The 15,189-nt window shown below is 57.0% G+C and overlaps 1 protein-coding gene across 1 annotated transcript in view; it reads left to right on the top strand.

The window, feature by feature from the left end:
- The first annotated feature begins 4,284 nt into the window (after positions 1–4,284).
- Positions 4,285–15,189, top strand: part of FCGBP (Fc fragment of IgG binding protein) — a 26,795-nt gene continuing 15,890 nt past the window's right edge. Inside the window, exons 1-5 of the mRNA XM_012733459.1 lie at positions 4,285–4,339; positions 7,544–7,558; positions 8,344–8,678; positions 11,818–12,388; positions 14,256–14,860. Coding sequence (XP_012588913.1) covers positions 4,285–4,339; positions 7,544–7,558; positions 8,344–8,678; positions 11,818–12,388; positions 14,256–14,860 — 1,581 coding nt within the window. The remainder of the gene's footprint in view (positions 4,340–7,543; positions 7,559–8,343; positions 8,679–11,817; positions 12,389–14,255; positions 14,861–15,189) is intronic.

The following is a 15,189-nucleotide window of genomic DNA, read 5'->3' as shown; positions in this document are numbered from 1 at the left end:
AAAAAAAAACTGAGCCCAGGCCCTCCCTGGTGGCACAGCTGGTTAAAGCGCAGCACTAAGAAGCTAAAGCCACTTCCGCATGAGTTCGATTCCCGCCTGCCCCGGAGGTGACCACATGGCGAGGCAGACCTCTCCTGACCCGCCCACTGCTCCCCTCAGCAGTGTCCTTCGTAGATCTGCCTGTTCTGCTCCCCACTCTCTCTGGTGAAGCCTCTCGCCGCCCCTGAGCCTCTGGCCTGTACCCCAGTTCTGTATGCACAAATAAATAAATCTTAGGGAAAAAAAATTGAGCCCAGTGACCCAGCAATCCCACCATTAGAAGCTGCATAGCACATCCCAACGTGCACCTGTGTGTGCCAAAAGATAGAACCCAGTCACCCAAACCGCAGCAGTCCAGATATTCATCAGTAGCTGACTAGGTAAATATGCATGGACTTCTATACAGATGACTCTCTTCCAGCATTAAAAATGAATAGGGGCCCTCCCTGGTGGCACAGTGGTTAAAGCTCAGCACTAAGAAGTTAAAGCCACTTCCGCATGAGTTCGATCCCCACCTGCCCCGGAGGAGATCCACATGGCGCGGCAGACCTCTCCTGACCCGCCCACTGCTCCCCTCAGCAGTGTACTTTGTTAGTCGGCCTGTTCTGCTCCCCAGTCTGTCTCTCTAGTGAAGCCTCTTGCTGCCCCTGAGCCTCTGGCCTATACCCCAGTTCTATGTGCATAAATAAACAAATCTTTTACAAAATGAACAATAGTTATGCACACAAGAATAACATCAAATGAAAGAAGCTTTTTCGCAAAATAATACAGATGGGTGACTCCATTTATGTAAATTCAAAAACAAGCAAAAATAACCTGTGGTGGTGGAAGCCAGAATAGTGGCTTCCTGTGGGAGGCAGGGAGCAGACAGTGATTGGAAAGGAGCATAACCAGGGCTTCTGGATGTAGGAAATGCTGTTTCTTAACTTGGGTGAAGGTGATGGGTGTGTTCATTTTGAGATAATTCAATAAACCATACACATTTATGATGCATGCATTTAATATGTATTTCATGCCAATAAAGTAGTTTAAAGCATTCCTATGAATCACATGAGAATGGTTGCCCATAACAAGGCCACATAGTGGACAAAGACTGTAAAAGAATAAATAGGTAGGTGGGTGATAGCAGATGGACAGGTAGCTGGTTAGGTAGATGAAATGAGGTCTGAAATAGCTCTGGCATTTTGTTCTAACATGGATACAGGTTGCAGGTGGTTATTTAAATTTAAATTTACTCAAATTTCAGTTCCTCCATTACATCAGTCCCATTTTGAGTACTCAATAGCCACATGTAGGTAACTATAACCTACCTATTGGACAATGCAAATTTAGACCATTGACCGACAACATAGGTGGATACGGATACGATGTGAGAACCGCCTGGGTTAAAGTAAGGAACTGACCAAAGCAACACAAAATGTCAAAGAAATGAGATGATGGAAGCCGAGGGGATAGGAAACAGCAAGGAGGAAGTGCCCATGACAAAGGTTCCAGAGAAGGAGCTGGAGCCAAGGGGCAAATAGCAAGTTATTAGAGTTTAGCAAAAACAGTTTCTGTGCCAAGTTTGTGCTGGGAAGCAGAGAACAGGAATGTAAATGTAGCAAGACTCAGCTTCAAATGGCTAAAACAAAAAGGAATTAAGCAAGTGGGCAGATGTAGGAGGGATAAGAGATTAGCAACAGTTTGGTTTCTCGGCAGGTGACTCATGCAGACAGTAATGTCTGCATCCCAGCCATGGAGCTGACAGGGAGGGTCTGGAGAAGGCTGTACCAGTGGAAGGAATTGCACAGGCAGTGGCCGGAGGCCTCGGAGGGAGGTGCAAGAAAGGGAGCCCCGAGATAGCCCTGCCAAGGGTGTGGGCTCTCGCTGGAGGTGCAGGAAGCACGGGGTATTCTTGAGCAGGGGAGGATCAAGGTCAGGCCTAAGCAGGTTAGTGGGAGATCATACAAGATGGCGGAACTCCCCATGGGGAGCGCGAGCCCCTTGGAAGTTCCGAGAGCACGGGGAGTTGAGAGCAGCAGAGTGAGTTCCTGTGGCTGGCTCCGGTGCCCTCCGTCTGGAGGAGGCAGGGTGTCTTGCCCCACAGTGTGCTCCGCGCAGACCTACTGCGGCCCTGCCAGCGAGGAGCCCAGGAGGCTCACACTCACAAGAAACCTTTGTCTGGGCTCACAGCAAAGCTGTGGCAGCGGTGAGGGATGAATGTGGTTTTAATGACCATAAGGAAATGTTCCCAAAGGTTTCTGAAAATAGGCATGATGTGGAATAGGGGACAAGGTACGTAATGCCCCCCCCCCCCAGAAGAAACAAACAAACGTACACACTCCAGGAGTCCTGGAAGGAGTGAGAAGGTCCTGGGGCGTTAAACCTAGAATTTTCAGTTGTAAGTTTTCTTACCCATTCTTATTTCTGGGGACATAGGCTGCAGAAAGCAATGGCAGTTTTTGAGGGGAGTAGGTCTTTCAGGGAAGACTTCAAGGCTCTGGGGACATTGAGGACCAGAATCACCCCCTGAGGCTTTCCCTAACTCTCCGCCCCTCACCCCTCTTTCTCTAGATTCTCAACAAGCTGACATGGCTTTGGATGTCTGGGTCTGTGGTCGCTCTTTCCTCTTAGGAATCCCACAGCCCCTCTTCCCCGCGTCTTGCCCTCAGAGATCCAGCAGCCCCTTCTGGCCACCCTGACTCCTCAGGGACTTTCCCCCAAAGCGCCCACTCCCTGTGGGTCCCTGCACCTGGGAGCATTATTTCTTAGTAACTCCGGCTTTTCTGCCATCTCCTTCATGTTCCTGGTGGACTGCAGGTCCCAGGCAGTCCCGAGCCTTGTCGCTCCTTCAGGAGCCTGCCCTGGACTGGGGGCATCAGAGACCCCACCCATTCTGGGCTCCCCAGAGGCCCAGACCTCGGTGATAAGAGAGGAGTTGTCTTGGGGACAGCAGCTGCTGGGGTGTTGTCCGAGCAGTCACCCAGGCTTCGCAGCTGCTGTTTCTGCAGGAGACTCCCCGCGTAAACAGTGGGTCCCGGGCCAGGAGGAGGTGAGCAGGGCATGGGCAGGCCAGCCCCGGAGGAGCAGATTCTGTCTCAGTGGTCTCTTCCACTCCCCACGTGCAACCTAGACCCCCACACTCATCCTGAGCAGCGTCTGGGGTGGCAGGGGAACACAAAGTCACCAGTCTCTGATTAGAACAAAAAAAAAACCTCCCAGAAAACAAATAATTATCCAGGAAATGAAACCTGTGTCTGGTAGAACCAGGAAACAGAGGCCCCCTTCCTTCTCCACACACATCTCCAGCCTGGGCTCCAGCCCACCTACAGTGTTTGAGTGTTTGCCCATGCCCCCCTGGGAGCAAATGAGCCCAGTGGGATTAGCTATTGATGTTCACATTTCCCAGACCAGGAGGCTGCAAGCCATTGGGACCGGGGGTGGAGATAGTAGGTCCCAAGCCACAGGCCTGGCTCGGGACACGCAGATGCCAGCCCACTCCTGACACTGGCCGCCCCCCCACGGTGCTGGGAAACAGGATGTGGGTGGCTGGGGACCAGGGAATAGCTTATGGGGACTGGGGAATAGCCAGGACCCGGATGCAAATCTTTTGCTATTGTTCCTTGAGCCAAAGGAAGAAATCCAGCCATTGAACCAACAAACAAGACCAAATACTTCCTCCCATCCCTGCTCCCTGCCTCCTCCTGGGGGCACCCAGGCCCTCCGTTCCCCTGCTCCCCAGCTGTTTCCCTTAGGGACACCACCCGTCCAGGACTGAAGTATCCAGGACACAGCCACCAGCTGTCCTCACAACCCTCTCAGGACCCAGGTATCCAGGCTCTCCTTGTACCCTCTCCAGGCTTTCCCCTTCCTCTTGACCCTGATCAGCAGCCTCCTCCCAGAAGTTGGCACCACCTACTTGGCAGATGGCCTAGGGTGTGCCCTAAGCAGCCAAGAAACCCAGCTATATAGCTCAGCCCGGGAGCCCAGTCCCACACAGCTCCAGGGACCTACAGGTGAGAGGCTGAGGTCCCCGACTTTTGCCTCCATCCTGTCCTACCCTCCGAAGCTCACCCTTAAGCCCACTGGACATCCAGCTGCCCCCCATCCCCATACACACACTGGCCCTTGGGTCCAGCTCACCTTGGCCTCCCCACTGACCTGGGGGCCCTTGTCCCAAGACTTGGCCCTTCTGTCGGTAGGGGATGGTCTCTGGCAGAAGGGCCGCCACCTCCTCTGATGCGCTTCTCTCTCCCCACTGCAGACATGGGTTCCCTGTGGAGCTGGTGGACCCTCTGGGCTGGAGCAACCCTCCTATGGGGTAAGTCGGAACGAGATCCCATCTGCATCCTGGTTGCAGTGGGGGGGGGGGCTCTGGGCCTGGGGCAGGGCCTGTGTCCCGTCTGCAGACCCACCTCCCAATCTCAGCCCAGCCAGGCAGAGATGGGAGAAATGATCTAGGTCCTGCAGAAAAATGTGAAATTCACCAATCCTCTCTCGGTTCTGGAAAGAAGCAGATGAAAACCTTAGTCCCCAAATTTCAGTACTCCAGAACCACCGCTGACGTGATTTTCTTTTCTTTTTTTTAAAGGATTTATTTATTTATGTACACGGAACTGGGGTACAGGCCAGAGGTGCAGGGATGGTGAGAGGACTCACCAGAGTAGAGAGCAGAATAGGCAGATCAATGAAGTGCACTATTGAGAGGAGCAGTGGGTGGGCCAGGAGAGGTCTGCTGCACCACATGGGTCACACACCTCTTGCTGAAGTGGCTGCGGACAGTTTCATAGTGCTGCACTTTAAACCGTTGCGCCACCAGGGAAGGCCCTGTCTTGATTTTCTATAGCTCAGCTAAAGCTCCGATTCAGCCTTTTTCTGCCAAGGCAATGGGAGATTGCACTGAAGGCATTCTTGGAGGGGCTGGTGCCCCATTCTCCAGGGTGGCATCTGGGAGTCCAGGACTCAAGTCTCAGTAAAGCCAAAATGCTGGGCACAAGCTGGAACATCGGGGCCCTCCAGCTGCCAGTCACCATCTGTTTAGCTTGTTTTTGAAAGTTCCATTGTGCCTGGCCCCTTATTTGACAGACCCTCCTCACTCTAACCCTCTCTCTGAAACCCCGCAGTCTTCTCCCTCCCCGCCTGCCCCCTCAGCCCTGGAGAGAACCTTCCTAGTTGGGGGATTGAAAAGTGCCCGCTCCTCTCTATTTCTAGGAGGCGCTTTTGTCCACACTCCCATAACCCCCTTCTTCCCTTCATTCCCACTCCCAAACCCCACTAAGACAGGAGCCACAAAGTAGCACCTGAATCCAGCCAACTTGGCGCTTAAATCAGTTGGAGTCTAGAAAAGTGGTAAGATGTGGCATTAAAAAGAGTCACGGTGAGCCCCACAGGGACGGCGGCTGAGGCTGGTAACAGCCGCCCGCTGCTGCTGGAGCCGCACCCTGCTGGGCCCACCCGTGTCCAGAGCTCGAGCTCTTGGGGGAGCGTGTCAGCAGGGCCGGCGGGCGCCCCAGAGGGAACAGGGGAGAGGAGCACGGGGAAACCCAAGTTAGGGTGTCTAAATGTGATGCAGGCACAGGACGGAAGGGGGACTAGATGAGGGGACCCACAACTGTGTGTTCTCATCCCAGGGTTGACCCAGGAGGCCGCCGTGAGCCCCAGGGACGCCGGCGGGGCAGAGTTCCTCACGGCCTTCCTGCAGAATTACCTGGCCGGGTACAGCCGGGCCAGTCTCCACCTGTTCCTCACCAGTTTGTCAGACAAACCTGCTTCAGTCTCCATCCTCAGCCAGGCAGATGGCACCTCGCAGAAGGTCACAGTGAGGCCGGGGCAGTCGGTCCTGGCCACTATCAGCTCCAGGGCTGAGATGGTCGGCAGCAAGATCTTCAAGCACGCAGTGGTTGTCCAGTCTGACCAAGTCATCGCGGTGCAGGCTGTGAACTCTAAGCCTAACACGGCAGAGCTGACGATGCTGCAGCCTGTCCATGCTCTGGGCACTGAGTACTTCGTGCTCACGCCGCCTGGCGTCTCTACCAGGAATCTCAAGGAGTTCGCTGTGGTGGCTGGGGCCGCAGGGGCTGCAGTCAGCGTGCACCTGAAGCGGGCGCTGACGTTCCAGGGCACCTTCTACCCAGCGGGCAGTGTCTTGACTGTGACTCTGGGGCCCTACCAGGTAGCCCAGCTGCAGAGCGACTCTGACCTCTCGGGGTCAAAGGTCACAGCCAGCAACCCTGTGGCTGTCCTTTCTGGCCATTCCTGTGCCCAGAAGCACACGAACTGCAACCACGTTGTGGAGCAGCTGCTTCCCACGTCCGCCTGGGGCACCCACTACGTGGTGGCCCCGTTGGCCTCCCAGACTCGCTTTGATGTGGCCTACGTGGTGGCCAGCCAGACCACGAAGCTGACCTACAACCAGGGCGGCACCACCGGCTCTCGTGGGCTCCAGGCCGGCGACGTGATAGACTTTGAGATCCGGCCAACTCAGCCCCTCTACCTGACCGCAGACGTGGGAGTCCAAGTCCTGCTGTTCGGCACGGGCGCCACCAAGGGCAATGTGACCTATGACCCCTACCTGGTCCTGGTCCCAGATGTGGCTTCCTACTGCTCTGCCTATGTGGTCAAGAGCATGCCAGGCATTAACAGTGTGGCCCTGGTGGTGGCCCCAGCCGAGGCCGCCAGCAAGCTGATGGTGGATGAGAAGGCACTGGGGGCCAAGCTCACCTGGGCAGCCGTGCCCGGCAGCAAGTTCTCCTTCGCTGAAATAGACCTCGGCACTGCTGACACCATCCACATCGCCAAGGCCAACACCAACTTCGGGCTGCTCATCTTCGGGCTGGGCCAGGCTGTGGGCTTCGGCACAGCAGCTTCCTGTGGCCAGAGTGAGTGATGGGCATGACCTCTGACCTGTCACCCAGTGATCCCTCTGCCCTCCCTCCTACCTTCCCCCTTTGCTCCTCACCTGCTCCTCTGGCTGCCTCCTCACGGCTTACCCTCCCACCCCACTCCAGCCTCTCGCTCCCAGCCCCCAGGAGCTGAGTGCTCACACTTGGGGCCCAACCAGCCAGCAGGGGTGGTGCAGCTGCCCTTTGTTGCTGGGCTCCAGCTTGGGGGGATCCAAGGTGCTACAAGGTGCTACAAGTGAGGGACCTTGGGGGGTGGGAGGATCAAGCCAGCAGCTTCTTACCAACCAATTTGGATAGACTGTGACATCTTAGCCACTGAAAGGAAACCGTGGGAGTTGTTAACTGCCACTCCCCAACCCCTCTTGCCCCTTTGTTTAACTCAGGAGGCCTGAAAGTTTGATGGCGATGGCCACCTCGTTGGGGGGTTCCCAAAGGCACCATCGTTCATGTCTAGGACCTGGCTTAACATACCACCTCAGGCTCAGCCTATCAGGGAGTCAGCCCAGTGTGGTGTTTGAGGGCACAGATGCTCAAGTCAGACTCTGGGGTTCAAATCCCAAAGTAGATATGTGACTTCACCAGTGTGGCCTCAGTTTCCACATCTGTGAAATGGGGTTACTAAGGATTACTAAGTGAGGGTGCAGTGGGGTAGCACCACCCTTAGCGGTGTCTGGCAAGTGAGGGGACTACGGTAGAGCGAGTTGGCACTGTGAACGCCCAGAAAGCAAGAGCTTTTGAAGACTGGAAAGCAGCGGAGGAAGAGTCATTGCTGCCTGCATGGGCCCCTCCCCAAGTTAGGGCGCTAGACACTAGGGTGTCCAGCCCTAGCAGAAATGGCCCCTGCTTGTAGAGCATGGAAAACACCCTCTTCAAAGGGCTAGTTGGGGTGTGCCTGGCAGAGTGGGGAGGGGCGGGCATCACCTCCAGCCATGTGCCATCAACCCCTGGGAGCGGTTCCCAACCCTACTCATGTTCTAGCTAAAACTGACAACACCCCCTCCCCAAAGACCCCCAGGAAGAAGGTATGATCATCACCCCCATCGTGTCACACATGAGGAAACTGAGGCACAGAGAATCCGTATCTTTACCTAATCACAGCTAGTTCTTTGAGCCAGGAACCCCGCCTAGGCCACCTGGCCGCAGCGTCCTTCCCTCCCGTTGCCGTCTCTGTCTTCCTTTTTCTGCCCCTTTAACCCATTGACCTGAGCGGGAAGGAAGGGGAGGGAACAAGAAGAGAAAACCCCAACATTTCCATGACGGTGCTGCCGTGATTGAACCTTCCAGTTCATTGGGGATGAGATGTGGTTAAACGGGGGAGTCAGAGAACCTGGGCCCCGGCCCGGGGTTCCAGAGTGCACCTTCCCCCAGGGCAGGGCCCCCACCCTCTGGGAGGCCCCTGACCCTCGCCCCACCTTCCCTGCAGCGCTGGCCACCTGCGAAGGCGTGAACTGCCCCCCCTGGCACCGCTGCGCGCTGGTAGACGCAAAGCCCACGTGCGTGGCGGAGTCCGTGGCCACCTGCCGCATCCAGGGTGACCCCCACTACACCACCTTCGACGGCCTTCGCTACGACATGATGGGCACCTGCACCTACTCAATCGCCGAGCTGTGCGGCGACGACGAGTCCCTGCCTGCCTTCACCGTGGAGGCCAAGAACGAGCACCGGAGCAGCCGTCTCGTCTCCTACGTGGGCTTCGTCACCGTGCGCGCCTACAGCCACTCCGTGTCGCTGGCCCGCGGGGAGGTCGGCTTCGCCCGGGTAAGTGGCCCAAGTCCTCCTGTCCTGCTGAGCACCTGTGAACCCCAGTCGGGGGAGGAAGCAGCGCTTGCAGTGTGTGGGGGGGTGTGCAGTGTCAGCGCCCAAGCCAAGCCCTTTGCTTGGGGCACAGGGTGCGGAGAATTGGGCTGAGTGGGAGTGCTGGCTGGGGAAGGGCCGAGCCGGTGGGAGGACCTTTAAACCCCTTTGTCCAGCAGTTCTAGTTCTAAATGAGTTCTTTTATTGATAGACATTTGAATTTTATTTCAGGCTGCTCAGAGATCGGGTTAGAAGAAAAAGTTTTACCTTTTTCTAATACGGTTTTTCATGACAAAAGAAAAAAAAAAGGAAACAAAATGTCCAACAGTGAGCAATTTTGTAAGTGACCAAACACTAAATTCAATGAACACCTGCTATGTGCCGAAACAGTTTCTGCACACTGTTCGTGTATGAACGCGTTTAAAGATCTGTGAGGCCGGTGTAATGACTTGCTAACACTTTTTAGATGAGGAAACCCAGCTGCAGAGAGACAGAGGGCTTCAAGGGCTTAGTGCTGTCCTGAGTCTTTATTCTGAACCTTTCCGCTATGCTGCCCTGATCACGGGTTGCTGCTCCACAATGCAAACAAGAGCCGAGAGCAGCGACTGCCCCTTCTCTCACCGGTGGTCATGAAGGTTTTGGAACACGCAGCACAGTGAAACCACTGTACAGTGGACACCCATACCCAGTCAGTGGGAGTCAGAACATTTTACTTTTCTTGACTCATCACATATCTGCCACCTGTCCATCCCTCTGTCCTTTTAACAGCCACCTCTTATTTTTCGTGCAATTTGAACTCAGTTCCAACATCAATACATTGACCCCCCCAAATACATCAAATGCATGTATTAGCTAGTTTACATTATTTTTTGCAAGTCTTTTTGCTTACATTTGAGATAAAATTTATACCTAGTAAAATGCACATCCCCTCAAGGGTACCTATTTCACTGAGTTTTGACAAACACGTAACTCACATCTCCATTCGACTCTTTTATCACTAGAAAATTCTGTCATCCTAACTCCCAAAGGATCCCCAGGCCATGTCCTGGAGGCAACCACAGTTCCAACTTTTCCCACCATGGAATAGTCTGGCCTGTTCAAGGACTTTGTAGTTCGAGACTCAAAAGTTGTCAGAAGCCTTTTGTATGTTACATCTTCTATTCAGCAGAAAGCTTCTGAGGTTCTCCCGTGTGGCGGTGACTGATTTTTTAGTAAGTAAAACACTCACACAACTCAAAACAAAACAAAAAGCCTGTTGTGAAAGGCCTTGCCTTCAACTTCTCTTTCATCTACTTTTTCCCTCTTGCCCACGGGAAACTGCTTACTGATCTCTCGGGCATCCCCTAGGCTTTAAGGCGGCAACACAGCAGGTACACACAGGCTTCTCCCTCTGCCCTCTTTCGGCACAGGCCCGCGCTGCAAGCCCCACCCTGCCTGCGGCTGTGGGCCCTGAGCGCGGCGGGGCACAGGGCGTCTGTGCGTGTTGCAGCTGCCCGTCCTCCCTCGTAGTCCACGCAGCTCAGCGTCCTGTGGGGCAGATGCCCAGGACCTGCCTCCTTCTCCAGCGCGCAGGCAGGCCTGAGGGATCAGTAAGCAAGCTTTAAGTATGTGCGCTTGAGATCTACTGGGACTGAACACAAGGTCAGGGGACGTCAGGCCCCCTGAGATGATGCACATAATTTTGCATGTGCTGCAAAGTGTCTTGGGAAGAGGATGGCTGGCCTTCGGCAGATCCTTGCAGAGGTCAGTGACGTGCCAAAGCTTACAGCCCCTACTGGGATAGAATTTCCGCAGAAGCCGTTAGGAAAGAAGAGTTCGTGAGACAGTGACTGCAGCCGGTCTCCTTGTTTAAGATAAAAAGAGAAAAGGGTAAATGTATTCAGAGGTCAAAAAAAAATCTGGCAGGATTTATAAATGTGTACGTGTGTTTGTAGCACTATGGGTAATTTCTCTGTTCTTGCTTTTGCTCATTTGCATTTTGTACATGTTCTGGGATGAACAGATATTACGGTTTCATTTATGAATGAGATCACTGGTCTTAGGGGACAGGCAGAGCTGGACGTTGAGCCCGCGAGTGCAGGGCCCGGGCTGCCGTCTGCCACCACTGTGTCCTCAGCGCCCGAGCAGAGCTGGCCGCGGACGCTTCGCTGGCAGCGCACCTTTGCCTCATTTGCTCCCGCAGTGCCCAGTGCCGTCTGCCTCGTGCTCCTTCTGCCACACCCCATCCTCTTGGCTGAAGCAAGAATGTGTGGAGAGAATAAGAAAACGGTGCTCAGGCGGGGGGCAAAGGGCACAGGGGTCAGACACAGCCCTGTGTCCTCGCTTCCTCGGCACCTTTGCAAAGTTCCACCGCTCCCTCCTTCCTGTAGTCACCCCGCACTGACCCTGTCCAGCTCAGCTCAGCTGTCCCGGCCTCCAGGCAACCTCCCTGCCTTGCAGGCTGGGGTCTGTCCTTTGTTCAAGGCTCCCCAGGCCTCCTCGGCCTCCACTACCCCAACCCTGACCTTGGATCTGCCACTGTCTATTGACAGGGCTCTCTCCCCCAGTGCACGGGGAGCCCCCGGGAGCAGTCATGGGGCAGTCTCTGTGGCGGCTGCATCCCTAGGCTCTCTCAGCCTTGGCCCAGGCACAGAGGCTGCCCAGAGCGGAGGGGCCTTTGCTCCCTGTCAGGTCCTTGCTGTCCAGCGAGGCTGTGGAGGCCCTAAGGTTGAAGAGCCATGGAAGCCGACAAAAATCCCTGTCTTCAGGGAGCTGAGGGTCTAGTGGAGTCAGATGATAAACATGAGAAATCTGCAAATAGTTTAGAAAGTTGGAAGCAGTGGGGGGAAATTTCATCAGGAAAGTAGACCAGGGAGCAAGGAGTAGTCAAGGATCACTGAGCTGTGATGGTGACATTTGGGTGGTGCCTTTGTACGAGGCAACAGAGGACCTCGTGGGCCACGTGCACATCCCCGGGAAGGAGGGACATTTCAGACCCTGGCAGTGGCAAGAGCAAAGGGACGGTGGCGGTCACAGCAGGCAGGGACCCAAGCAGCTGAGCAGTAGAGCCAGCGGGAGGCGAGGGGTCCTCACCGCCCGCCCTCCCTGCCCCTCCCCCCTGCAGATCGACAACCAGCGCTCGCGCCTGCCGGTCTCCCTGGGGGAAGGCAAGCTGCGTGTGTACCAGAGCGGGCCGCGGGCCGTGGTGGAGCTGGATTTTGGGCTGATGGTCACCTACGACTGGGACTGCCAGCTGACGCTAAGCCTGCCCGAGAAGTTCCAGAACATGGTGTGTGGTCTGTGCGGCAACTACAACGGCAACCCCAAAGACGACTTCCTCACCCCTGACGGAGAGCAGGCTCCTAATGCCGTGGAGTTTGCTGACAGCTGGAGGCTGGGCGACGAGGACTACCTGTGTGAGAACGGCTGTGAGGACAACTGTCCCTCCTGCACCCCAGGCCAGGCCCAGCATTATGAGGGCGACCGACTCTGCGGCATGCTGACCCTGCCCAGCGGCCCCTTTGCTGTCTGCCACCATGCCCTGGACCCCAAGACCTTCCTGCAGGACTGTGTCTATGACATGTGTGTGGTCAGCGGGGACCGCTCCAACTTGTGCCGCGCCCTCAGCGCCTATGCCCAGGCCTGTCTGGAGCTTGGCATCTCCGTCGGGAACTGGAGGGGGCCAGCCAACTGCCGTGAGTGACACCGGGAGCAGGACGTGGGGGGAGGCAGGGCCATTTGCTTATGTGAACCCTCGCTGTGGTTCAGCTGCAGCTTCGCCACGCCAGGAAGACGGCCCGGCCTCGAAGGCCAGGCCCTGCCCACCGCAAGGCTGTGCTCGGAGAAGACAGTCTGCAGTGGGGTCCGCTGGGGTGGGGGAGGCACAGTGGAGACCAGGGACCGGGGGTCGACGTCCAAGGGGCTGTGGGGGACAAGAGAAGCTTCCTGAGTCAGCGAGGGGTCAAGGAAGCTTTACTGGAGAAAGAGACGCCCAGTCAGAAACCTGTAGGAGGGGAGGAACTAGGCGGAAAGTACGGAGGCAGGAGGTAGGTGCCAGGCCGGAAGAGCACGGGCAGGGCTTGGCATGAGAGTGGTCTGCAGAGCCCCCCTGCGATGTGAGGGCGCCTGCCCTGACTCCTCCACATCCTCTGGGCGAGTCCAGGCTCTGCCACCAGGGTCCAGCCACCTCCTCACGCATGTGCTCATCTACGCATTCCATAAGCACCACAAAACCTTACTGGCCCCATCGCTGAGCTGGTAGTGAGCATAGTGGGAACCAACACACCCTGTCCCTGCCCTTGTGAGGCTCCCAGAGAAATGTTCAGGAGATAGAGGTTTGGGGAGAAAGGAAGACTGCTGTAGCGAGGCTGTCTGGGAGATAGAAGGCCACGAAATTTGGCTTCGCTGCTGCTGGGTTCACTGCCCAGTAACCTCCTCCCCTGCCCCCACCAGTTCCTCAGTGTCTGGTACAAAAAGAGGGAGCAGTGTGCTCATGCCTCCACTGCTTCATTTCTGCAGCACTGACCACCATGTGGGCCGGCACTGGCCTTGGTGCTGGAATCCAGCCTTGATGGAGACAGACCAGGCCCCCACATCAGACTTGCATCCTAGCAGGAGAGACAGATAGTAAGCAGTAAACTGGAATATCTTCATAGCAAAAAAGAAGCTAAATTCTTGTAATAAGAGCAAATGGGAGGTCCAGGAAGAGGGTGCACAGGGAAGGCCTTTCTGAGGTGGTGACGTCGGAGCAGAGTCCAGACTGAGGTGTGGGAGTCAGCTAAGTGACGACAGTGAGGCTCACGGGTGGCTGCACAGATTACCTCATTTGACCTCACAGAAATTAGCTACCCCAGCTTACTAATGTGCAAACTGTAGGCACAGGGAGATTGGAATTACTGGCCCATGATCACAGAGCAAAGAAGGGGAGAGCTGGGATTTGAACCCCAGGCAATGTGGGTTTTAGCAGCCTTCTCTTAACCACATGCTGCGTGACCCGCTGAAAAGGCAGAGGGACGGCAGTACAGAGACCCTGAGGTGGACATAGGACCCCCAGGGAGAAGCCACAGCTGGAGCAGAGCGAGCCAGAGGGAGCGGGAGTGGCGACTGGGCCAGGAAGTGAATGGGGCAGACAGTGGGAGACTCCCCCAAGCACACCTTCACCCTTAGGGCGATCACCCGCAGAGGGACTTGTCTGACAAGCACAAGGGCCCTCTGGCTGCTTGGGAGGATTAGCTGCTGTGGGGACCGGAAGAGAGTGAGTGACACCAGGCAGGAAACCACCGGGTGTGCAGTGGGGCGAGGCCTTGGAGAGAGGAGACCTGAGCAGGTTCTCTCTGGATGGGCTCACTGCGACCTTCACCGATTCACTCACAGTGAGGGGCAGGGGCCAGCTCTGTCCCTGGGGGCGCGGGCCTGTAAAGCAGGCAGGGCGGACACGCCACTAGGGAGATGGGGAGGCCTTGGGGTGAGGCAGGCTCTGGAGGGGAGTCCGAGTGTGCCCTTGTAGGGGCGCCCGTCTGGGCCCCTCTGCAGTGCCTTGACCAACGCCCTCCTGCCCCGCAGCCCTCTCCTGCCCAGCCAACAGCCGCTACGAGCACTGCAGCCCGGCCTGCCCCAGCTCCTGCAACCCGACTGGCGCGCCTTCCAACTGCTCCACGCGGCCCTGTGTGGAGGGCTGCGTGTGCCTCCCTGGCTTCGTGGCCAGCGGGGACGCCTGCGTCGCCGCCTCCGCGTGCGGCTGCCTCTTCGAGAACCTCTTGCTTGCGCCTGGCGAGGCAGCGTGGGCTGACCAGAGGTGCAAGAGGCGCTGTGTCTGCGACGCCAGAACACACACGATGGTCTGCAGCGACACCCAGGGCTGTCCGGCTGGTGAGATCTGCCGCGCCCAGAACGGCCTCCTGGGTTGCTACCCCAGCAGCCCGGGGAGCTGCCAGGCCTCCGGCGACCCGCACTACTTGACCTTCGACGGCCGGCGCATAGACTTCATGGGCACCTGCACGTACCTGCTGACCGGCACCTGCGGTCCGACCGGGGCGCTGCCCGCCTTCAGGGTGCTGGTGGAGAACGAGCATCGGGGCAGCCAGACCGTGAGCTACACGCGTGCCGTGCGCGTGGAGGCCCACGGGGTGAAGGTGGAAGTGCGCCGGGAGTACCCCGGCAGAGTGCTGGTGAGTGACGCGGCGCCCGGTCAGGGAGGCGGGACAGGCCCCTGAAGCCGGGGCGGGCTCTGGGGCCCCACGGGCCGGGCCTGAGGGCAGTCCCTGTGGGCAGGGGGATGAACAGGCCCAGCCCCGAGGGCCGCCTCCCCGGCCCTGGGACCGTCATCCCTTCCGGGAAGAGCGGGGGACTGTCGGGAAAGCCAGGGCGGCAGGAGCAGACCGCTGATGGAGCCGGGGCTCTGCTGGGCCGGCCAGACGGGTCAGCTCACACAGGGCTGTGGGCAGGGCCCTAGCGCCAGGCTGAGCCAGAAGGATGGACGAGGCGGGTGACGTGCCCC

The sequence above is a fragment of the Condylura cristata genome, unplaced genomic scaffold, assembly GCF_000260355.1.
Source record: "Condylura cristata isolate star-nosed mole 26May11 unplaced genomic scaffold, ConCri1.0 scaffold00041, whole genome shotgun sequence".
Lineage (NCBI taxonomy): Eukaryota > Metazoa > Chordata > Mammalia > Eulipotyphla > Talpidae > Condylura > Condylura cristata.
Note: the sequence above shows the minus strand (reverse complement) of the source record. Positions and strands in the feature narration are given on the sequence as shown.